General features: G+C 41.1%; 2 protein-coding genes across 12 annotated transcripts in view; one reads left to right on the top strand and one right to left on the bottom strand.

The window, feature by feature from the left end:
• GREB1L (growth regulation by estrogen in breast cancer 1 like) overlaps positions 1-12,412 on the top strand; it is a 78,021-nt gene extending 65,609 nt beyond the window's left edge. For 6 of the 10 annotated variants that reach the window (XM_017738243.1, XM_017738240.1, XM_017738237.1 and 3 more), the window contains 8 exons: positions 1,101-1,262; positions 1,565-1,772; positions 2,460-2,625; positions 3,288-3,515; positions 4,892-5,033; positions 6,131-6,331; positions 8,032-8,170; positions 9,704-12,412. In XM_017738243.1, coding sequence (XP_017593732.1) covers positions 1,101-1,262; positions 1,565-1,772; positions 2,460-2,625; positions 3,288-3,515; positions 4,892-5,033; positions 6,131-6,331; positions 8,032-8,170; positions 9,704-9,867 — 1,410 coding nt within the window. In that variant the 3' untranslated portion in view covers positions 9,868-12,412. The remainder of the gene's footprint in view (positions 1-1,100; positions 1,263-1,564; positions 1,773-2,459; positions 2,626-3,287; positions 3,516-4,891; positions 5,034-6,130; positions 6,332-8,031; positions 8,171-9,703) is intronic. The other 4 variants (XM_008636815.2, XM_017738242.1, XM_017738239.1 and 1 more) reach the window with 1 other exon arrangement.
• A 529-nt stretch (positions 12,413-12,941) lies between these two features.
• ESCO1 (establishment of sister chromatid cohesion N-acetyltransferase 1) overlaps positions 12,942-24,497 on the bottom strand; it is a 31,031-nt gene continuing 19,475 nt past the window's right edge. The window contains exons 8-11 of one of the 2 annotated variants that reach the window (XM_008636814.2): positions 19,989-20,078; positions 17,355-17,498; positions 16,309-16,496; positions 12,942-13,920 (exon numbers count right to left, since the gene is read on the bottom strand). In XM_008636814.2, coding sequence (XP_008635036.1) covers positions 13,773-13,920; positions 16,309-16,496; positions 17,355-17,498; positions 19,989-20,078 — 570 coding nt within the window. In that variant the 3' untranslated portion in view covers positions 12,942-13,772. Of the gene's footprint in view, positions 13,921-16,308; positions 16,497-17,354; positions 17,499-19,988; positions 20,079-20,669; positions 20,793-24,497 lie in introns of those variants that run through there. The other variant, XR_001863319.1, reaches the window with a different exon arrangement.

Raw genomic sequence — 24,497 nt, 5'->3', positions numbered from 1 at the left:
AAGCTAAAATTTACAAATCGTTGTTCAAGAATCTTTTCAAGTTTAAGATAAATGTCCATATGCGGCTCAGAGAGCCAAGAGTCTTTCCATGGTTCCTCCATAATTTAGATATGGAATAGCAAAACAAAAACAAGAAGAGAAATACAGAGTTTAATCACAAATCAGTCGCTGTCCTTAGGGATCGGGGATCATTCTGCCCACATCACCCACCATTTGTTACAGTGAGGATACTGCAACACGTGTATCAGACAAGGAGGCCCGTAGAAAAGAAATAGATATGGACTGATTCTTGATAGATGTTTCAGAGATGTTTATTTCTCCAGCTGCATGGCTGGGGCTCTGCCGAGGAACTGCTCAATCATCGGACCCGAGGGTCCTTGCCCGTGCAGGGGAACACAAAACAACCAATGGGGAATGAGGCTGACCAGGGGCTAGGGAAACCCTGTGTCTCCCCCCCAGGGCCCTTCTCCCAGGACCACATGGCAGGGGGAGGGCCCCAACAAGATGCTTTTGTAGGATGAAATCTATCAGCTGTGTAGGCATTTGTATACAGTTACATGGTTCAGTGAAGTCCTGTGCAAACTTAAGTTCACCGAAATTCTTCATAGCCTTGTTAATGGTGTGGTCTGCTTTGGTCACACAACTGTTTAGGAGAGTACTGCCGCAGGAAAAATACCATACGAATACAGTAGTGCTCCTGCTGAGTTGTCTGAATGGCAGTGCATGCTGCTGTGGAGGCACCCCATGGGCTGCACTGCTCTTTGAATCTTCTGAGGAAATCTATTTGGACAGTTTTTTTCCTTTTGTGTGTGTGTATATATTTGACTTCTCTTTGTAAATATTGATAAAAAATTCCTAGCTGAAATGGACTTCAGAAGAGTCCAGTTTGGCCAAAGACCATTACTGGTACAGAAATCTGATTCTTTTAATAGCAAGGCCTAAATAATTTACCTTACTGTGAGGAAAATGGTTACTGAAAGAGAATGTTTTGTTGTTCTTCTCCGATGGCTTCCAGTACTGTGACTGTAAGAGCTCCTCCTTACATACTCCTTATGTATTACCTGCTTGGAAATCTCTTTTTGCTGTTTGTTTGTATTCAGGTGTCTGACTCCACTCTGCATGCATTCACGTTTTCATCCTCGATGCTGGGAGAAGAGGTTCAGCTGCATTTCATAATCCCCAAGTCCAAAGAGAACCATTTTGTCTTCAGCAAGCAGGGAAAACATCTTGAAAGCATGCGACTCCCACTTGTTTCTGACAAGGTGCGTGTGCTGCTCTTACCCATCTGCTGCATGCAGTCAGCTTGACATACATTTGCAACTTATTGGGGGAGGTTTTTTCTGTTTTCTTTTTGTTTTAAAGTCCTTTGTGTAATTCTCGCCTGACTGTCCCCAGTATGGGTTTTTTGAAGGCAAACATCCTTTTTTCTGTTCCTAGTGTCCAGTTCATATGTGTTGCAATAATCAGTGATCTTAAAATGTGGTATAAAAAATAAACAAATAAAAGTCCCTATTGGGAATAACCTGCTTCTTACCTAATGTTGCTAAAATGTTTTGTGTTCCAGCAGAATTTGAATGCAGTCAAGAGTCCTATCTTCACCCCATCAAGTGGACGCCATGAACATGGACTCTTGAACCTCTACCATGCCATGGAAGGCATCAGCCACCTGCACCTCCTGGTAGTCAAGGAGTATGAAATGCCACTCTACCGAAAATACTGGCCCAACCATATCATGCTTGTCCTGCCAGGCATGTTCAACAACGCTGGAGTTGGTAAGAGACACCATCAGTGCATTGCTGTGAAGGTATAAAAATCTGTGTTGGACAATGTGAATCGTGCTGTTGCAGGAAACATTGCAGTAGCTCCTCACATTCCTGTTGTGAAAATAGCAGCAATGTCTGTGCATAAATGTGGAAGACTGCTGTCAGGGGCATGGAATATATGTTTGCATGGATCACTGCCTTCTCAGTTTAAAATCTGATGTTTTATAGGCCATATTCACTCATTTTACTCTGCCCTGCTGTGTGAATGTTCGTTCTAGATGTTTTACACATATTCAAATTGCAACATTTTAGTTAGCAGAAGGTAAATATTAACTGCAGATGGACACTGGGGGCTTGAGCTTTGGACTTTGTTTTCATGGATGCCGAGTTTATTCTGCAAGAAGTTTTAAGTAGCTTCAGTTTTAGAATCTCAGCCCCCTCTTGGTTCCAATTACTTCATTAATGCCCACAAAATTGTGTTCTGCAGTGTCTTAAAGCATCCAGTCTTCTTGGAATCTGCCTTTTAGATTTAATCACACTGAAAAAGGGACATACAGATTTCTTTTTAAACTAAGGTGTTATGAGCACTAAGTTCATAAAGGGTAATGACTGCAGATGTTCATGTAACCTTTCTCTGGGAAGAGTGATAAAGTCTAATAAAGATGTCTGCACATCTTCTTTATGGTATTTCCTCAGGTGCTGCCAGGTTTCTTATTAAGGAACTTTCCTACCACAACCTGGAACTGGAACGGAACCGCTTGGAGGAGCTGGGAGTGAAGCGCCAGTGTGTGTGGCCCTTCATCGTGGTCATGGACGACTCCTGCGTCCTGTGGAACATGCACAGCCTCCACGAGCAGTCCAGGTTGGTACCCACCCACGCTGGGTCCTTGCACTGATCCAGCCCTGACAGCAGCACATCTGTGACCCACGCTCATCTGTAACATCTGGCAGTAGGAAGGCCGTATGTTTGTCTTGTTGACCACCAACATTCAGCCACCTGCTGCTGAACACTTCCACCTGACCGTCCCTTTATATGTGTGTCAGTACTGCCAACAGACCTCTGCTTGTGTTTGTTCTTCGCCTAAAGCCACTCCTGCTCCTAGTGACTGTTTGAGTGATTTTTCAATGTTACTTTGTTTTGATTCAATTTACGTTTCTTTGGGGAACTTAGAAGGCATCAAGCTCTTGACCTTCTCAGTGCTTACAATATCCAGTACAGAGAAAATAGCATTCCAAAAACGATCTGTAAGGTGACTTCTTTTCCCTTCCTAAATTGCTGTGTAAGAACTTATTCTGCTGAAAGGCTCCTTTTCTTAATGGCTGCATTTTCTTGATGGCTACATTCCCTGCTGCTTAAAAAGTCTGCACTTATGTATGTATTTTTACAGCATCTGGAGTAAATATTCTCAGTTGTCAATGGAATTTCTTGGTTCTTTTTATACACACGTATGTATATATATGTAGTGTATGTTATATAAAAATAATAAAATGTATTTGTATGTTGTGTATGATCATGTTTTGCAGCCAGTCCCTGGAGCCTGGGGGTTTCAGCAAGAATGTGTCTTTGAAAAGCGTCCTCCAACACATTGAAGCCACCCCCAAAATTGTTCATTACGCAATACTGGGTGTTCAGAAATGGAACAGCAAGCTGAATACCAGGAAAGCAAAGGCTCCGTTCTCCAGGTGCCACGTGCGTGACTTTATACTGCTCAACATAGACCTGACCCAGAATGTGCAATATGATCTGAACAGGTAGGCAGTACATATATATCTGTGGAAAAATAGCATCTTGACTTGATAAGAACCTTGTCACAATGTTTCTGAATGCTGTTGAGAAAAACAGAAAGATCCTGCCTAAGGTAATGAGTGCACAATCACAAAAATAAAATACAGTGTGATATACGTTTCATCTGAATGAGTAAGGCATCAAAATAAACCTGCCATAAGCCAAGAAAACCTGGGGTAGACAGACAAAGGGCAAGGGAGGGCTTTAGAGGACTGAAAAAATGAGGAAAGAAGAAACTTTGGGCAAAAAAAATAATTGGGAGACCAAAAGTAGAAGAAAGGAGGCAAAATGGCATCAGTCACAGGAAGACTGTGGAGCTTCCAGAATGCCTAGGAGAAGGGATTCCTTGTATTTCCTTCAGAGACAGTTACTGTCCCTGTTGCCACTTGAGTTTGCAAGAACAGAGGAAAAAATTACTTTCCACAATTTCCTTCCTTTTTTCCCCCCCTCCTCACCTAACTTCATCCTAAAGCATTTGCAATAAAGCACCCACATTTATTGTGGGTTTTTATTGCTAGTTCTCATCACAGATTGAAGAAATACCCAATTCTTCCTCTTCCCAGCCAAGTGAGTTCCAAATAAACCCTGTGTCTGCTGGCCACAGATGGCTCTCAGGCTTCTCACCTTGGACTCCTGCTGCTGTTTTCAGGGATCCCGTGTGTTTCAGTGAGGAATTGTAGCCACCGCCACCAGTGCAAGCTGGTGTGACTTTCAGAGCTCTTGATTTCACATTCTGTGTCAGGTTGAATCATGAGGTGGGAGTCAGCCCATAGAAATGAGCAACTACATCGTGAATAGTGCAGGACTAAGGTTACTTCTCAGCAGCTTTTTCTCCCATAGCTAGATATTTGTTAAAGCCACATTTTTCCCCTGACTCCAGTTTATGAAGAAATATGTCAAATGGAACTGGCTTGTTCAGAAGTGGAGGTTGGTCATTGGAGAGTTTCTGTCAGGTCCAAAAGACATACTTAAAAAACCAAACAAAAATCCATAAAATAATAATAATAAAAAACAAGTAAAAGGTGGGGAGGAAATGACTGATGCCAGTACGTGATGAGGATGAGAGGGCAAGCCAGATTTGGTGTGGGGAAGAAGCATATAGGCACACTGAAAAGTGAAGACTAGTTTGGTTTTAGGATGACCAGCAGCTGCTTTCCTAGATCAGGAGCACATCAAAGGAATGAGTCTTCAGAACTCTGCAGAGAATTTGTACTGGCACCATATGAGATGATTTCCAAAAATCTCTGCTGAGCCCATACCGGTGCATTTCAGCAGTGGGTGTGTGAATGCTTGTGCACAGCAGGCACACAGCTGGTGCAGTGATCTTGTGTTTAATGTCCAGGTATTTCTGTGAAGATGTGGATTTTAATCTGCGGACCAACAGCAGTGGCCTCCTCATCTGCCGCTTCAACAACTTCAGTGTCATGAAGAAACATATTCAGGTTGGAGGACAAAAGGACTTTGTTGTTAAGCCAAAAATCATGGTACGTCTGGAAGTATGCTCTGTTGTAGTTAAGGGGTAAAATCAGGACCCATTTTCCCTAGAAATAGTGAATTCTCTAGTCTTTTAGATTTCTTTTGTGTTCATTTGACATCTTACATTCATGGCTTAATCCATTAATAAGATGGTAGAGCTGCCACATCAAAAATAGAAAAAGAGAAACATTTTGCTGTTTATAAATTACTAACAAAAATCCTCGTAATCTGTTAGAAGATGGACCAGGATTGGGAAGAGTTTGGTCCATCTCTGATGGAGGAATAATTTGCAGACTCTGATCAAAACCAGGCAAGTTGTACCAGATTCAGTTTTAAAAATGTTAGCACAGCCACAAGTTTCTGGTGTTTGCTGGTCTGTGATGACTTTCAATCCTTGCACTTCCTGACAAGAAGAGGCCTGAGGAAAGGCTCTGAAAACTGCAGCATTCTGAAATCCACCCAGGAAATCCAAGTATTTATAAAAATATAACAAATATTTTATACAGAGTATGTTATACCTATGCCAGCTTTAAATGGAGGTGTATTTCAAAGGATTGTCTTTAATCTAGGAACCTTACAGTTTGTGTTCCTGGTGGTTTTGAACACATCCCACACCATCCCTTTTTTAAAAAACCACCTCCCATACTTCAGGATTTAACTGACTAAACCCTGGGTTTGGAGATCATTTTCTGATTTTCCTTTTCTTGTGGTTGCAGTGGAATCTGTAGTGATGGACTGGCCTATGAGAAAACTCCATAGAAAACACTGTTTATGGATGACTCCACACAAGGAGTATGTAATTTCATGTAATGCCCAGGAGTAAGGCAGGATGAAGGCCACTGTGACAGTTTGAACTCCCTGTTTTATGTCCCCTCTTTAGGCAAGCAGATACCCACTGAAGTACTTAGCAAGCAGAGAACAAGCAATTCATTTATTTCTGTGCTGTGGTGCTATGTGACAATTGAATGGGAGTTTTGATCCTTTTGATCCTCTTCTCTCTCTTCCTGCTCTGTCATGGCAATCCCTTCCCCAGTTAGAGGAACTCCTGCAGAGCAAATACACAGAGCAGGTTGGTTAAAAGGGGTTCCTCTTGCTTTCACTGCAGGTTTCGGACAGCGTGGCACCAATAATGCCTCTTCAGTACGTCTGTGCCCCTGACAGCGAGCACACGTTGTTGGCAGCCCCATCTCAGTTCCTCCTGGAGAAATTCCTTCAACACGCGACCTACAAACTCTTCCCCAAGGCCATTCATAACTTCAAGAACCCGGTACTGGCCATTGACTGCTACCTGAACGTCGGGCTCGAGGTACAAAAGATTTGCAGGGATGATGGGGATAAGGAAATGCAAAACTTGACTTCAGTATCTTTCTTGTGTTGGAAACCCCTTCAGCATCAAGGGTAACGTTTGAAGACTTTGGTCTCAAACGGATTCTGCTGCTGGAAGCAAAGGACCAATTCACTGGAGGAGCTGGTGGTGAAGCCTCCAGCTGGTTGGTGTGGGTAGAGGCCAGAGGTCTGTGATGGATTAATGTGACTGCTGGACTGTGCCAGGTCCTGCATTTGGGTCACAACAACTCCAGGCAGTGCTACAGGCTGGGGGCAGAGCGGCTGGGAAGCTGCACAAAGGAAGAGGACCTGGGGGTGCTGGTCGACAGCAGCTGAGCATGATCCAGCTGTGCCCAGGTGGCCAAGAAGGCAAATGGCATCCTGGCTTGGATAAGAAATAGTGAGGCCAGCAGGATGAGGGAGGGGATCATTCCCTTCTACTTGGCACTGGTGAAGCCACGCCTCAAATCTGGTATTCAGGTTTGGGTCCCTCAGTTCAGGAAGGACATTGCGGTGCTGGAGCATGTCCAGAGAAGGGCAGTGGAGCTGGTGAAGGGTCTGGAGCACAAATCTGATGAGGAGCAGCTGAGGGAGCTGGGGTTGTTTAGCCTGGAGAAAAGGAGGCTCAGGGGAGGCCTTATCACTCTCTACAACCCCCTGAAAGGAGGGTGCAGCCAGCTGGGGGTTGGCCTCTTCTCCCAGGTAACAAATGATGGGACAATGGGAAGTTTAGATTAGATAGTGGGAAATATTTCTCCATGGAAAGGTTTGTCAAGCACTGGAACAGGCTATCCAGGAAAGTGGTGGAGGTATTTAAAAGATGTGTAGATGAGACACTTCGCAACATGGTTTAATGGTGAACTTGACAGTGCTGGGTTAATGGTTAGACTCAATGATCTTGGATCTCATGGATCCATGATAACAGTGGAATCTCAATGAGTGTAACCTAAACAATTCTATGATTTGCAAAGGAACTGGGCCTGTCTGTCTGAAATAATATTTCATACAAAGCAAGAACCCGAAAGCAATGCCATTCTTGAAAGAACTTGGTGTTCATCTTTTGACACTTCTCTTTTTATGAACCCAGGTTTCAGGAAAATTAGCTTTTTGCAAATATGTTTTAGATGTCTGTAGGTGGGGAGATCAGAATTTTTGAGCCCAATGGTCAGTTTGAACTGGGTCTGGAGCAGGGTCAATGTCTAAGAAAGGTGTTGTTCAGACAAATTTTATGGAGGTCAGAGGTAAGATAGAGGAGACACCCTTTGATATATAACAGCCATTACAACACTCAGACACGAGAGTGCTTGGAACCACGAGCGTCAGCAGTTCCCGTACTCATGGAATTGCTTACTTTGTTTGACAAATGTGTCCTCCTCAGAATAACCTATATAAACTATACAGTCATTATAAGCAGGTAATTCGTAGAGAAAATCAGACTGAATTACAGAGAGCTCTGAAATAACGTGATGCAGACTTGGTGACCAGATCTGAATCTAGAGGTTTCTTCCATGTGTTACTTCCTTGGGGAAGATTGCTCAGTACTGCAGTCTTGTTGGATCACATTTTTACAAGCACCAGCTGACTCGCCTGTTATCACTAAGTTATATTCCATTCCATGTAAGTCATCCTTAGACATTGCTAAGACAGAAGTGCCTCCTGTCTTTCCCCGTTGTGTTTCAGGTGGCCATATGCTACATTAGCTCTCGCCCACACTCAGTCAATGTCAACTGTGAAGGGGTTTTCTTCAGTGGACTTCTGCTCTATCTCTGCGACTCCTTTGTCGGTGCAGACCTCCTCAAGCGGGTCAGGTTTCTCAAAGGTAATCTCACTGCTCTGCTGGGCATCCTGGGTGCTTCCTGCCAACTAATAATAGCATGGAGGAAAAGGGAAAGGCAGAGGAATAACCCACTTCACTAAATAGCTCCATCATTTTCACAGTTTGTTTTGGCACTGTTTTCAAAAGAAATAGATGGAGTGGTTTTTGAGGGGTGTATCAAACTTCTGTTCCTGTTGATAGATAATTGAACCTTAGGTAAGCGTTGATAAATTACATTCATTATTTTAAAGTGATATCAACAAGGACTGTGGAAATCAGGCAGTGAATTGTGCAGTCAGCCACTTGAGAGTTTTGAGCATAGGTGTTACTGATGAGGACAGGAAATTCTGGCAATCAGTCTATAATGGCAATAAATTTTCAGTTCTGTAAATGAGGACAGCCCTTAGCTAGAGGATGATTGGGTCTACCCCCACCAGAACTTGATAAATCTCATCAAAATCTTTTTGTCTTAATGCTGACAATTAGCAAATTGCCAGACGTATTCAGTAATGCTGAAGTGTGTTGCCAAGTTCCAGTGCAGTTGTGGTGGCACAGTTGAGCCGTTTCCCTCTCGTGCTGACTGAGAATGGTGCATGTGAAGGGGAACCATGGGGGTGACCCTTAGCCAGTCCCAAGAACCACATTTTGAAGTTTGCTCCTGTGCCCTCTTGGGCCCTGCAGGGCAGGGACAGAGGAGGGGGGCACAAAGTCACGCTGGGGTTGGTGCTGCCCACCACCAGGTCCCCAGAGCTGATGCAGCCTGAGAGGGCACTTTTGTAACTCTTGGGCAAGGAGTGGCTTCTTCCCAAAAACAGGCAGTGGATGTCTGGTAGGAAGGGCCTTTCCCTGCTTCAGTCAAGCAGAGGAGGGATCTGAACTAAAACTTTCTGTGTGTTGGGTGCATGGGCTGGGGAACAGAAAAGAGAAAGTCCTGAAGGTGTCCATTTCTCCTGCTCATTAAATGACCATCTGTAACACCAGGTGCAACAAAGTTTTAAAGTTTGTTAAGCCACAGAAGAAATTAGGGACTCTTGGAGTGCTTTAACAAAGGCGGTGCTCATACTTAAGAAGTCAGTGGATTTTCTTAAGTCAGTTGTGGGACTGGTTTGGCTTAGTAGAATTTCATCACTGACCTTCTGCAAACCCAGACATCCCATGAAACAAACAAACAAAAAAGTAGGCTTTATTATTTGGGCATAATTATCAGTAGTAATTTAAAGATCCAATTAATGTTCTCTCTGCTGCAGTTGATGATATTAACACTGCCTGTCAGGCAGTGACATCCTGTGATCCAGAGCAGACCCCATGCCACGCTTGCTTCTCCATGTCTGTGCCTTCCTGCAAATGGACACATTAATTTCTGTCCTGGGGCTCACAGGACTGATCTGAGCCTGGACTGGACAGTTGGTGGTAGACCCTTCTAATACTACTTTTTCCTCTCTAGCAGCAGAGATTTCTTTGAAATACCTTAGGAAAATCAGTGAAGGAAATTGTTGTTATTGTACCCCAAGAACCTAACGTGCTTTTCAATTGAAGGTGCCACCCTGTGTGTCATATGTCAAGACAGAAGCTCGCTACGGCAGACAATAGTCCGGCTGGAGTTGGAGGATGAGTGGCAGTTCCGACTTCGGGATGAGTTTCAAACTGCAAACAGTAGTGATGATGAACCACTCTATTTCCTCACAGGACGCCACATATAAGCTTCGCTGAGACACAGCTAACAAAAAAACAAAATAACTTTTTTCTTAAAAAAAAAGTACAATCACTGTGGAGCAAAGTGCAACCAATATTTATCTAGACTGCTCTAAAGGATTCCCCACAATTCTGAAGTAGCTTTATTCCTTGGGATAAAATTACCACATCGGTTATGATTTACAGGGTCCTGGATTCATTATTTTCATATCAGTCACAACCACCACCATTAACCACACAGCCAACCAAGGATATTGTTTGGTCAAAGAAGAATCCTTTTTATATTCAGCTGAGTTAGGGGAAGAAGCTGCTCTCCTCTTGCAGCTGCAAGCTTGAATGTGTTACATGAAATGCACCCCAGCATGTGGAATTTATCGAAGATAGGGGGAGGAGAGCCCACCGCGTCTCTTCAGCTCTGTGCTGTGGTACAGGAATACTCAGGGGTTTGAAACTACAATATAAAGTAGATATTTGTATTACAAGGAATAGTCTTGTTCTCTGTGCAGTGTTAGTTTAAAATTTGTAATTGTGTACGTATTGAAACTGTCTTTGGCAAAATTTCCACAGGTGTTCAAAGTTTACTACTTAAACCTGAACAAATGGGCAAACGCATGGCAGGCACTGTGCACCCTTAGCAATGGTATTTTGCCCCAGTAGGCACCCCCTCCTCAGCTCCATGGGCCAAAGCAAAAGGCTTCTCGGAGCTGCTCTCTTCAGTTAGAGGCCAGAGTAACTTCCCAGCAAATCACCTTCAGTTTCTCACTCTCCTCAGCTTTGGAAACTTGTGGTCCATCCTCCTGGCTGTCCAGTGCCTTTGTGGTGGACTGTCTGCACGTCACTCTCCATTTCCTTTACACTCAACTCCAGCTGGCTACAGAGCTGAGATCAGGTCTGAGTTGTACCCTTACACGAAGCAACAAACCAAGGAATGTGCAGGAGAGTAACAGTGCCTGAGCTGGATCTGAGAGAAACAAAGTATTCTACAGAAGCCCCAGGGGGGAGTAGTGGAGAAACCCCAGGGAGCTGGGACTGCTCAGGAGGGACTCTCCAGAAGCAAAGATCGTGACCACATCACCTGACCCCGTCATCTGTGTAACTCCTGGCTCTGCAACAGTCGCACACTGTTCTGTTTCCAGCCGCAATAATGATCCTTGTGAAGGTGTTCTGGAATGAACTCGGTGCAGTAGCATTTGGCTGTCGCGGTTAAATGTAGCAGTGCTCTGTTCCCCTCACAGCAGGTGTTACCTTGCTGCAGTTTACACACACACACCCCCCAACAATCATCTTTCTGCACATTGTGACCCCCTTTATCAATAAGAAAAATGGAGAGTTCTTAAATGCTATTCAGGAATATTAATTTACTCCCCAAAAAGCATTGAAATCAACACATCTTTATACCTGACCTGCAGTCATTGCAGAAGGACCTGCCAAAGCTGCATTTTTTTTTAACGCATAGTGTTAATTAAGCAACTTTTTTTTATCTTGTGAAGAGATGTTTACAGATGAATAACCATAATATATTTGACAGAGACCAAAGGAAAAGGGTTTGCATATGTCTGTGTTGATGTAGCACTATTTCTGATGCTGTAAATTTAACGAATTTCACATGAACAACCCATTTCTGTAAATTTATTTTTTATTTTCCTTCAGATACAACCTGCCTTACCTATTTGAACACTGGGAAGAAGTAGGGATATGAAAGATGATTCTTGAAGCATTTGCTACACGCTTGAATGTATTCCAGTAGCTCTGGTTTTGCCAGAGGGCTTAAGGCCAGCCCTGAGTCTTAGCGTGGCATAGAGAAGTATCAGCTATTACATGTTCAAAAATGGTTTCCTGTTTGTTGTGTATTTGATGTTTGCACTAAGTTATTGAAATTCCAGGTGCTGAGACTACTAGGAGGAGTTAGCCCGCTGGTGGAGCAGAGCAAAATTGTCCTGAAGGCTGAGAGTGCATTTAGAAAATCAGTGTATTTGCCTGCCTTTACCAGCTCATAGTAAACCCATTTCCTTAGTGCTCTCCCAGATGGAAGCAGGGAGTTTTGGTAACGCTCTGGCCAGAGTGCACTACACCAGCCCTAACAGCGCAGGCCTGTCCCGTGGAACACTTTAGGAACACTTTAACCGGCTGCCTGTGAATTCCTGGCAAGGAGATCCTTGTTTGACAGCTCCATGACTGCTATTCCATTTTGGTTTTAAGCCTTGCCATTTAGGCCATTCTTATGAATGTATGAAAATTGGCCAGCGTTATATTTTACCTGTAGATGTTCTTGTCTATTCACAGGTTAAAACTGAATGTAAACTAAGATATAAAGAATCATATGCAGATGCTTTTTGCTTAACTTATGTAATTGCTTTTTGTGACTTTTGGAAGAGGGTTAAAAACATTGCTTTCCTAGTGTAAAGTTTTCTTAACCAAAAACTTGGTGAATTTAGCTTCACTAGTCAGTCTACCTCATGTTATTGTTTATGAACTGAAACTGTCTGAAGTTGTGGCTATGGTATGTTTATAATGTGCTTTCATTAAATTTGAATATATTAAGTTACCATTTCAGACTGCCTCTCTCTTAACTGGTCCTGCTCTTGCTTTCTGAACCCACCACAGAAGATCACTTCCAGAGTTCCTGTGCACCTGCACCACTTTCCTGACAAAGCCCTTTACAGTCTGCTCACCATCCCCTGGAAAATCACACATGGCAGCCTGGAAACAAACAGCGTCTGGAGCCCAGAATTCACGGCTGTTCTGCTACTCCAGCTTTAAGTACTCTGGAGCATTGTGGTGTGAGTTCTTTGCTTTAGCTCTAGACCAAGGCTAAGGACATCACACCATAAACCAGTGCATCCTGACTTCACATAGGTTCCCAAATCAAAACAAACTCTAATTGAACTAAATCTTTCCCATCTTCCATTAGGCTTTTAAACTTTTACTTGAGACTGAAGGGTATCCCCTCTCACCTTACCCTGAACCTTCTATGAGGATGGTCTTGAGCCAGAGCTCCTGGGGCACTGATCCTCAGGGTGTTAGGTTTCTCCCACCAAGGAAAGTATGAAATAGACTAAAGATTCATTCACACTTAGTATTATACAGAGTAACTTTAAAAAAGCTATCAAGTATTTTATTTTTAATCTATCTACATTATGTACAGATCAAGAAAGGCCACAGCAGTTTTTCAACATACAAACCCTTTAAAAGAGGAGAGATTTATGAAGGAGTGACAAGTATCAAAGTGAAGTCCACTAACAAAGGTATATACTCAGTACAATACTTGAAGAATGATGAGTACACCAGGCCTTGGGCTTTTTGTTCCACCTTTTACTCCACAACTAATCTGAGGGAGAAAGGGACAGGGCACACAAGGTTCCAGGGAGCAGGCGCCCTGACACGGAGCAGGGTACAGGGGCACACCAGAAGGCACCGAACAGCCTCTGAGGGTTGTTGCCCACAATGTCTGCACTGTAACACCTCCTGCCTCGATGCCACTGGGCAGAGCCTGGAACTCTTGTCAGACAAGTGCTGGCAGTGGGAGCTGGGCCAGGAGCCCAGCATTCCAGTACTGGGAAGCACTGGTATATCACCTCAGTAAGAACTTCAGCATGTACTCGTCAGCCAGACTAGAGTCTTTGCATTAGTTTACAGTCCACTATGAACAATTTTCTGCTGCATGTAAACATGACTAACTAGATAAAATACAATCAAACTTTTGTAAAAGTTAATAAAATATCTTTCTTTTAAAAAAACCAAGTTAGCCTATTACTGCATTGTTTACAATTTTAATAAAATAGTACAACCGTTTGGTTGTTACCAGTCCTGAGTTCACTGTAATAAAAATGGCCCTGGCTTCTGCTGAAGGTCTGCACCCACTCCATACAGTTTGGCAGAAGTGTCCAATAAAAATGGAATTCCTGCAGAGCAGTTAAGTCTGGTGCTGTCCATTGAGGAAGTTGTATACCAGGAACTGGCCAGTGCCACAGTACTGTGTTGCAAAGAGTTTTCCATCAGGAGTGGGGTCAGAGAAAGCAATTTCTTCCTTGCTTAAGTATGAGCCATATATGAAGTTGCTCCTGTTTAAAAGAGGGGAAAAGGAAGAAGAAAGAAGAAAAAAAGATAATTACCCTCAGGGAATAATGAAAAACATTTATGCTATTAGGCCACAAACCATTAATTAAGTGGCACAGACATTCAAAATGAAGTTCTGTTAGGAGGAGATGGCTCTAAATAGCGTGAATCCAAAGAGCAAGGAGGGTCACTTGCTCTGGGAGGGGCTTTATAAGGGCAGTCTGGTGTTTTACAAGGAATGTTTGTACAGAACAATTGCATCAAGACCTCAAATTCATGGTTTAAAATAAAACGTTTGAATTTATTCCAAATATGTTTTAATAGAAAAAAGACCACGAGGGCTGTGACTACAATCAATAGGAATGAAAACAAGCTACAGAACAAGTTGGGGTGCTTATGAAGGGGCCTCAAAGGACCAACCTCAAGGAAATAATTCCCAAATACACACTCAGTAATAAACTATACAAAAAGAAAGAATCAATTTGCTTAATTTGTTCATGAAGACTACTTCCTGTGTGCTTTAGCCTTATTTGAAGGAAGAGTGGGAATCAAGGAACACCATTCTACGTCTCTGCCTCGCTATGTGAGCAAATTTAGAAAACTGAATTCAGGCTTTAAGACCTTGACTGGGGGAAGAAGGAGGTAATGTTTATCCTTAAAAACAGAAGAAACTCCCTTTGAACTTCAATCTTTTAGTTTCTGTAAAATAATCATAAATGTACTTGAAGAGCAAGCATGAGCTTCACTCATTTGGACATCTCCATTAAATACTAAGGAAAAGATAACAGGAACAAAATCCTTTTTCATTACTACCAGCTTTATTCTCTTCTCTTTCACGTGTTCAGGAAGATGACTTTGCAAGGTTCTTAAGACTATCTGACTGGGTTTCTGTGGCTCCAAGGTACTGTGAAAGCCTGAGTGAAACAGGGCAGACATTCTCAAAATGGACCTCAGCCTGTTACAATGCCTTTAACATTGTGAACTCAGGATTTAGCTGGTTACCAAACTCATCCCATCCCAAGTACCTTTTGCTATGTTTAGGTTGAAGTTTCACTGGCAGCTGGGCAGATCTGACTGCTTACTGCCATCCCAAAGCAAGTCTCACTCCTTTCCTTTGCCTCCTGCGACTTCCTGGGCTCCCTCATCTACATCAGCTCTAGAGGACATCAGACCTTTCTACAAACCAATGGAGCACCAGAGTAACACAAAACTTTTTAGTGAACACAGCATGAGCTACTGGAAGGCCAAACAAGCACCAGAGCACAACAAAAGAGGAGGTGCAGTGCACAGTTAAAAGGAAAACTGAGGCCTTACTAGCTGCAACAAACCATCAAAATTCATTCTAAAGACCTTTTAGGGCTGCAGCTGAGGAAGGAACTTCAACATTGTTTTGGGGGAGAAATCTCTCCTTTAGAAATAAGTTTCTAGGAAGCTACAGAATACAATATTAATCTAATCTGCCAAAACCATAAGCAAACCATCAAGTTAATATGCTTCTCTGAATACACCTTTACTGTCAATAGGTCAGCCAAAACATGATCTGATCATGCTTTGCTCCACCAGCCAGGCAAGATGCATTGTGCAGGGCAGAACAGCTTTGCTAAGCTCTCCAAATACCCAAGAGGGTGAGGACTGGCAGAAGCAGCAGTGCCTGTTATGGAAACTCCAACAAGATGGGGTGAGTACAAACCTGACAGCCCAGCAGGCCTAAGATTTGAGCAGTTCTTGCCATTACTCAGAACTGTCATTTAAACTTCTTGGAAAGAAACCTAAGGCTTGGAGATTCAATATTTTTAACATTTGTCTAGACAACAACACAGATGTTTGAATCCTTTTTATGGATGTAGCATGAACTTAGCATTCAGCTGGAATACACTCACTGCTAGCTACTAAAGCTTCATGGAAATTGAAAATATCCATAAGGTTCAGTGAACCTGACTATATATAAAAAACCCAAACCAACAGCTGGAAGCCACCAGACTATATCCAATAGTTTGGTGCACTGGGTCTCTGTTCCCTCCCTCTTTCTACCTCTAAGGAAGGGACAATCAGACAATGGTTTGGTCCCAAGTCCATGAGTAATCTCACATTTTGACCAAAGACAGTCCTGTGTCCTTTACTCATAATTACTGTGGAGGAATGTCCCCCTGGCAGTCTGTCAGAGTGACTCACTAAAATTGCATTCTGAGATTTCTGTGGAAGACAAACTATTGTATAGTGCTGACGTTAGTTACTGAACTCCACCTAACACCAGAACTGTCAACTGTGCTCAAATCCATATCCCCAGTATCACCAGCAGCCTGGAAATACAAGCCTGAGACACACAAAGCAATCAGCATCTTGGACTGAATTCCATCTAAACCATGTGTAGCTGAGGAACATTTCTGTCTTACCTAAGACACTCTATCATCCGAGAAGCGATCTTCTTCCGGCGCATCATGCTGAACACCCAGATCCGACTGATCCCACAGATAGCAGGTTCTGGAGAAGTTGAACAGCACCATGCTTTCTGTCTCTCAAATATGACCTTCTCATTTTCTGAACTGACTTCTGGAACCTTCTCCTCTATAACTCTGTAGCCCTGCAGATGATGTAAAAAACATGCGTTCCTTTATAAAAGCATCACTAATGACTGAAGAAAATAATTAAAGTTTAATTTATTTCAGTTAAACACACTTGGCTACTAAAATGCCTTACCAAAAAGACTTTATACTTTTGTCTCGTTTAAGTTCTCGTAACAGTTTCAAAAATGAAGCACATGATAAAAGAATAAACAAACAAAAACCCCTCTAGAGTTTATCTCACTTAAAGTAACAGCAACAAATAATCCAATCCTTATTACCATCTGTATTAAAGTGTTTGCATAGATTTCTCTGACTTTGGCTAGGATTGTTTTGCTTGTTGTCTGATACTCCCAAGGGACAGTAGAAAACACGACAGTTTGGAATGGAACAGACAGGTAATGTGACGTCAGTGATTAGTACTGCAACAGGAAGCATGACTTCTTGTCCCACAATCCAGTGCAGTTCTGTCCTCTGATTCTATTTCCTGTGGAGCTGTTTCACCCTGTGGTGATTCAACTCAATCATACAGAGCATCCACTCTTTCAACCATGTTGGCTCTCTGCTGGGTAGGAAGATGAACCTGCTTGTTGACAAGCAAGAGCACAGCCAGAGCTGCATAACAGCAGAGAAAGAAAAAATCCAGCCCTCAGCTCTGGCAAGTTTTTAGATGATCAGATCTGTCTGAGCCAAGTATGACACCATCCATGTGTCTCACCTCAGCATCAACCACACAAAACTGAGTAACTACATTTCAGAATGGTCCAACCACCCAGTCTCTTCCTCTGTGGAAAAGGCCTACAAAGAATACTAATTTGCCGTGAAAAAAGGTTATTAAGTACTAACACAGATTATCTTTTTCCAATTCAATCACTTACCCACTGGATATGTTCTGCAATTAAGCAGCCAATAACTTTTTTGTCATTAGAAATAAAAAGAAGAGTTTTAGTTCTAGAGTAGCACATGAGAGGAGCTTGTTGAAATCCCAAGTCATTGTCTACCATTTCTCTGATTTCTTCAACCTGTCAAAATAAGTTTAAATGCTTTATAAGAAATACGTGTAAATGCAGATTTTTATAAATTTACATTAAAATCACAGATTTGCAAAAATGTATTAGGGTATCTAGAACACTGAAAGCTACACCTGAAGTTAAAGATTAACCTAAGCAACCTGCAACACATCATCCACATAAATGTTCCTTAAATAATGCTCATCTGGAAATAGGAAAAGTAAAGACCCCTTAGTCAGCTTCCATTAAGTCCAAACTTCATTAGTCAAAGGCTAATAGAGAGAATGCAGGTAATCAAAGTGTGAGCTCTGACATTTTAGAAGTAAATTAGACCTACAAGGAAAGTTAAAACAGTTGAAGATTTTTTGTTATTTTTAAAGTCTTGAAAGAACTAATCCATTAAGGGTTTTGAGCAGATGACAGCAGGCACAGTGCCAAGGCAGGTAAAAGTGTATGCATTTGTTCTAAAGGAGAGTAATTGTTGTCTCTTTCCTTCAGCTTTCTATTCTTCCACTGGGTTTGCAAAGAGTAACTGAAACTAAAAATAAAAATTTAAGTATTAGCAAGTCTAGAAGAAACAGATAAACTCCAGCATGAACATAAATGTAAGCTTATGCATGAGCTGGTATTTTACTGAAGGATTCCTGAACCTGCACCTGGACATTGGAACAGCCTCAATCAGGCCTCATCGCCTGTAAGACAAATAAGGTGCCTTCACCTATGTGGTTCATTAAATGGCATAAGCTTCTTGAATGCATGTTGTAGTCACAACAGTAATGCAAAAATAGAATTACTGATGCTATGAGTATCACAGAATCACAGAATGGGTCAGGTTGGAAGGTACCACATCTTGTCCAACCTCCCTGCACAAGCAGGGCCATCCCCCAGCACTTGGCACAAGACTGCATCCAGACAGTGCTTGAGTATCTCCAGTGAGGGAGACTCCACACCCCCTCTGGACAATCTGTTCCAATGTGCAGGCACCCTCACAGTAAAGAAAACGGTGTTAAAAAATGCTTTAAAAATAATTTTTTAACAGGTATGTTATGAGTTACTATTTTCTCACTTAACCTTCAGGTACTAATCATTTAATGACACATCCAATTATCTGATTTGAAACACTAAGTAAAATTATTCTTGAAATCAGTCATCCATGGTTATGACAGCTGTAGATTCTATCAACTTCAGCTACACAGAACTACAGAACTTTATCCTGAATGACTTAATTTGCTACAGTCTTTCTTCTTTTTCTTCAGCCATTACATTAAAAAATGAATGTGCAACAAATGTACTAAAATTAAGGTAATCCCACCAGAAAAATAAAACTAAACAAATAAACTTATCGGCATTACATGTGAAAATTTGTAGTTTCTTTTCAATTCAGTAACTTTGACTAAAGAAACCTGCTACAGCCACACCACCAGCAAGAGCTGTCGGGCTTCAATTCAGCCTCCAGAGGTCCTTTCCAACCTCAACCATTCTGTGACCCTGCGACAGTGGTACTGTAAAGAATCCCTATTAGTGACAGCAAATCCCCAGCTAAACAGAGTCAGTGCCAGGCTACAATGAAATGACACTTTAAGATGTATGAACACAGATCAGCCAGCAGGACACTGAAGTACCCAACTGCTCTAAGTCCCCATTAGTGTGGTGGGCCCAGTTTTAGAGCTTCAAGAAAGACATGAGTCATGGCACAAATGGAGACAATCTAGAAGAGAGCATGACAATGAATGGAGCTCTAAAAAACATTATTTAGGACTATAAACTAAAAAACAGCACATCCGGTCAATCTCCTTAAGGTAAAAAAAAATCATTTTGTTCAGGCACAAAAAATCTGCTGCAAGGAGGAAAAGAAGGACATTTTCTATAGCTATGGCAGTACAATTAGTACTAATGAGTTTAAATTGCAATATGGAGAGTCTGTTAGACATTTAGGGAAAATTTCCTAACGTTATGGATAACAAAGCACTGTAATACAGTCTGAAGAGATCAGACAAATCCCCAGTGGTAGAATTTTTTGAAAGTTGTCAGATGCATCGTAACCTGTTTTGGACATGGCAATGGACTAGATGACTTTGAGGCCACTTCCCACCTAATTCTGTTTTTATCAGAAAGTCACCTAGAGAATGGTGCCATATTTGTGCTGAGTAATAGTTAGTAAATTTCAGTTAATTTAAATATAATGGGAAGTTTTTATCACATAAAATATTTGTCAGACATTTTGCAAGTATATTTATAAAAAACACCAAACTTTAAAAAAGTCTGTTGGCTGATGCTCTTCCCACCCCTGCCCAGGCCCAGCCTCTCTATGAAGAGAGCAGCAGTGCTTAAGCATGAGGTATCTGACCTGTCTGTCAAAAAGGGAACAGAACCACTGCAGTTTTGAGTCCAATTTCAACTGTTCCCACGTAAATTACACCAACTTTACTACGAACATTCTCATTATTTACATGAAAACATCAAACAAAGCAAGACATACAAGTCCGGTCCTTCTCACCATACCTTTTTAAGTGCATACTTTGGGTCATCAGGAAGAACCATTATTATCTTTCCATCGGGATATTCAGCCAAGATTCTCTCCTTTTTCCAACCCTAAATAAAACAAACACTTATCTAAACCATATACAAGATGTACTTTACAAGCAGAAGTGGCAAATTATTGTTCTAGACACTGAATTTATGCAGATTTCACACAATTTAGCAGTTGCTTTGCTAGAGAAGGAAACTTCAGCTAGCATTTTAAGATAAGCACAACGGATAAAATATGATGTTACTTATGCAATAATTTATACAGTAACCTAACTATACCTAAAAACAATGTGAAAGTGTCTTACAATTTCCCAACTAGATTTTTTTCCCCCAGAACTGCACTGCAACTCAATTTAAGAACAGAAGGAGCAAATTCAGCTCACATAACTGATTTTCAAACCTACGTAAATACTTTATTTTTCCAAGTCCAGTGAATGAGAAAGCCCTAAGTTTTATTAGAAGAATTCTTTTTAACATAGTTACCTCCACAAATACACACTCAGTTTTAAAAGTCTGGCATGCGAAAGACCTCCAGGAGGTTCTAAGTGAACTGATTGGCATGCAGTTGCCCAAAATGTAAGGAATAGTTTATTCTGTTACTGATCATAACTGTTAAAGCCACAAGAAGGATACTAGAAAAAAATTTATAACTACCTTCTAAGAATCTAATAGGGAAGGAGACTACGTTGTGTGTATCTGAAGTATAAACATACTCAAAAAAATAGAGGTAATTAACTCTTCTTCAGATCCACACTCGTGGTGAATAATGAGCAGTACCTGCATGGAAAAAAACAAAACAAAAAAGCCACTTAAATCTAGCAAGATGGGACTGGTAGATATTAGAACTCAAGTTGCTTTGATGGGACCTAAAAATACTGAATGCAGAAGTAACTTCAGCCACTAAAAAGGCTGATCTAAAAGTCTTACTTCAAAGCAACTTTAAATAAAAAAGTCTTTGAAGAAACAATACTGATGGAGTGATTCTCATTGAAATCTGTACCTTCCCATAAAATAACGTTTGACTAAAGACCAAGCAATGGAATTTGGCACTGGATGAATGCCATATATACTACCACAAAAAATGTTAAACTTCAGTGTTGTTATACCTGATCTGCTCCTCATTTTATTCTTATTGATTTTATTCTCTTACCCCAAGGAGGACATGAAGAGAATAATTTTAGAAATTTATCTACTCGCTGCTAGCCCTGAAACTATTTAAGTGTTAGTTTAGCACCCAGCATGGCAGTGGTTGCAACACAGACACCATTTTAATCCTGTCTGCTTTTCTTCTCAGTAGTAATGCACAAAAGAAGAACCTGCTAGAATTTATATGTATTATGGTCTGAACACAAAGGGCAGTAAACAGCAGTGTCATAATATTCAGGGGAGCAGAAAAGTGCCATCTGTGGGATTGTGACATGCTTTTTGAGACTGTCTGGAAAGACATCAAAAAGTCAAGCAAGGATTACTACTCTCCAGCCTCAAACCTTACCCCTCAAATATTTTGTCTTCTTCTGCCTTTTGGCTACCTGTTTGCTCTGCAAGAGCTTTTTATAGCCTATTTTAAACCATCACTCAGGATATAAATGCAATATGTTTGATAATCTTGCCATTACAGCATCCAGACTACTGAAGCCTAGGTCAGAAAATTCAACACTAATTTTTAGGTTAAGATACCCTGTTAGTGTTATAGCCAGGTATTTCCACAAAATGAAATCCAATATTGAACGGAATACTTCTCAACATCACAGTATTTATGCTTTTAAGCAACAGTATATTAGCACAAGTCTAAAAATAATTATGTAAAAATGCAATAATTGATTCTCATATGCGTAAGACTGATTCTGTTCATCTTCTGAAGTAATTTGTATAATATGGAGACTGATGATATTCACAGGCGGGGTAGTTTCTCAATTCAAGTATTTTGGAATTTATTCAGAAATGCATCTTTTAGATGCAACGTTCCAAAAAGTTTCTGCTAACCCTATGCTCATCCAGACTTGTAGTGAAGCCATTTTAAAGCCATATTGAGCCTTTAAAGTCATATGCAGCTCTAATAATTTTAAAAAGAAAAATTTCATGTATTTATTTGCACCTTTAGCATCCTTATTGTTGAGTTTTGCTTCCTTCATACCAGGCAAATGGAAGCAATGCACAAGATTGGTCACAGCTCTGTCATATTGTAACATTAAAGGGAAGTGCTACAGCTGCAGCTGGGACTAATCCTATAAGATATTTACAGTACACAAAATACGCTTTAGTGACAGTATTTTGCATGTGGTCTGAAAATAATTTCCCTAAACACACCTATTAACACATTTTAACCAACCACCCACTACTTTAACACTACTAAAATACTAGAGTCTGCAAGGTATTTCCATCACTGACAACTGAAGTGGGCCTCTTTCAGCAGACAGATGACAAGAACACCTCAGCACAAGAAACAAAAGTCCTATGTCTGCAATATATAGCATTCTACTGCAATGTCAGACAAACTGCTTTTCCTTTCCTTTTAATTGACATTAGTGTAGGACATTAAGACTTACTTACTCTTAAATCAGATGCCCAAGCATTGACATATGTGGCCTGTGATGACCAAAGAAGTTAAAAGGAAAGCTACTCTTCCCACAGGGATACATGTTCCCCAAGGCCTGGAGTAAAAGCACATGATTTCAGCACTCCACCCTGATACTGCAAGTCCGTGCCCAACAACAGATTACCTCCAGCCAGCAGCAGCAAGGCACGCAGAGACCCTTCACCACAGCTGGGCAGACTGGTGCTGTAATGGGTGTGGTAAGAGCTGTTACAACACCCTCCTCCCCTCCATGTTGGGACTATTTATCCTACAAGTATTTGTAATTGCTTCAGAAAATAAGGCAACTCTGCAAGGCACAGTTAGCTCCTTTTTAATCTACCTCTAACTTCCTCCCAATTCAAACAAGAATAAAGGTTGCTTCTGCTTGTTTTTTAAGGTGCAATTGCAGTAGGATTACAAAAGAAAGACACCATTACAAAAATGGCAATACAGACAAGCAACTGCTACCACCTCATGAAATAGTACAGACAGTAGCTACCACTACAGAGTGCAGTGCATTGCTTTCACTGCATATGATGTATGTATATAAAGAATGAGGTAGTAAAGATGGCTCCAACATTAACAGCACAGTAACTAACTGTTCAGTGCTGTTTTTCATTATCTTCTGCTTAATAGTTTAAAATAATCTCTGATGTAGATTTGTCTTTAAAAGCGTAAGTCAGCAGAAGTGACAGCCTGCTTCCCATGAATTTCCTAATTTTTTAGAAATTCCTACATATGAGTAGGAAACAGGATAGCAATGCTGGCGCCTTTCTGTGTACGTCAGTTCTGGCTTTTCTGTACTCAGTATTTCTCAAGTGATTACAAATACATGAAAAAAAAACCAGTGCTGTTTCTTTCTTAAAAAGTTCTTTTTCCTCAAAAATACTGAGGTATTGAGGAAAACATGGTTAATACTGTATAATTCTTGGTCTTCACTAAAAAAAAATTCATTAATTTTTTCTCTAGTAATGAAGTCTAGTGTGAAATCCTGTAAACTATTGTCCTTGACAATCTGCAGCAGAGAAATGGGTCTACTGCATTCTTCTTCCTGACAAGTACAGATATTCTGCCTCTCTTTCCTATGAATGGAATATAGAGAATGCCTTTTTGACTGCAGAATGCTTAAAGATCCTTGGATGTAACTACCAAATATCATCCTCTATTAAAACTTCTCACAGAAGACAGCTAATGGTTAAGAACTTCATTTGTAACATTATTTTTATATCATACAGATGCATTACTTTTGGAATTAATGCTAATCAAGACAAGCATGAAATCCTTCCAAGATGACATGAAGTTCAGCACCATCTTCAATCCCAATATCCTATTAATTTTAGATGTCAAGAAGTCAAATATTGCTTTTTTTTTTAAAATGTGAAAATTCTAAGAAGTTCAGAGATGAACTTGGGTGCTATTACAGCAGAACAGCTGTAAACTTATCAGATCACACAGCCCTAATAACAGTTTCCTCCATTTTCTTAAGATCAAGATGTTCTTAATCAAGAAGATGAGCCTGAAATACAAACACATTAACTGCAATCACACAGGCATTCACTAACTTAAGTTTCTGGCTTTGCAACTTCAAAGCACCATTAAAAATGCCTTCCTCTTACACAAAGATTTTGCAGAAATACTAAGTTGATCTTGCGTCGTATCATAGAGAGGATGCAGAATTGATACTGTGTGGTATCACAGCTAGAGGATTTTATAAAACTGGATCATTTATCCATCCCACAGAGTTGCCCATTCTGCTGGAGCTACCACCTGATGTGTACATCACCACTCAGTGCACATACGTGCTAGAATGGCATCATCTGTCTGGAGACTTTCAGGTGTCTGAAACCAGAAGAACAGTGAGACAAATTGCTACATTTGTCTGCAGTTGGAGGCATCTCTCATTCCTG

This window comes from Corvus brachyrhynchos, unplaced genomic scaffold (assembly GCF_000691975.1).
Source record: "Corvus brachyrhynchos isolate BGI_N302 unplaced genomic scaffold, ASM69197v1 scaffold106, whole genome shotgun sequence".
Classification (NCBI taxonomy): Eukaryota; Metazoa; Chordata; class Aves; order Passeriformes; family Corvidae; genus Corvus; species Corvus brachyrhynchos.
This window is presented reverse-complemented; position numbering and strand designations above follow the sequence as displayed.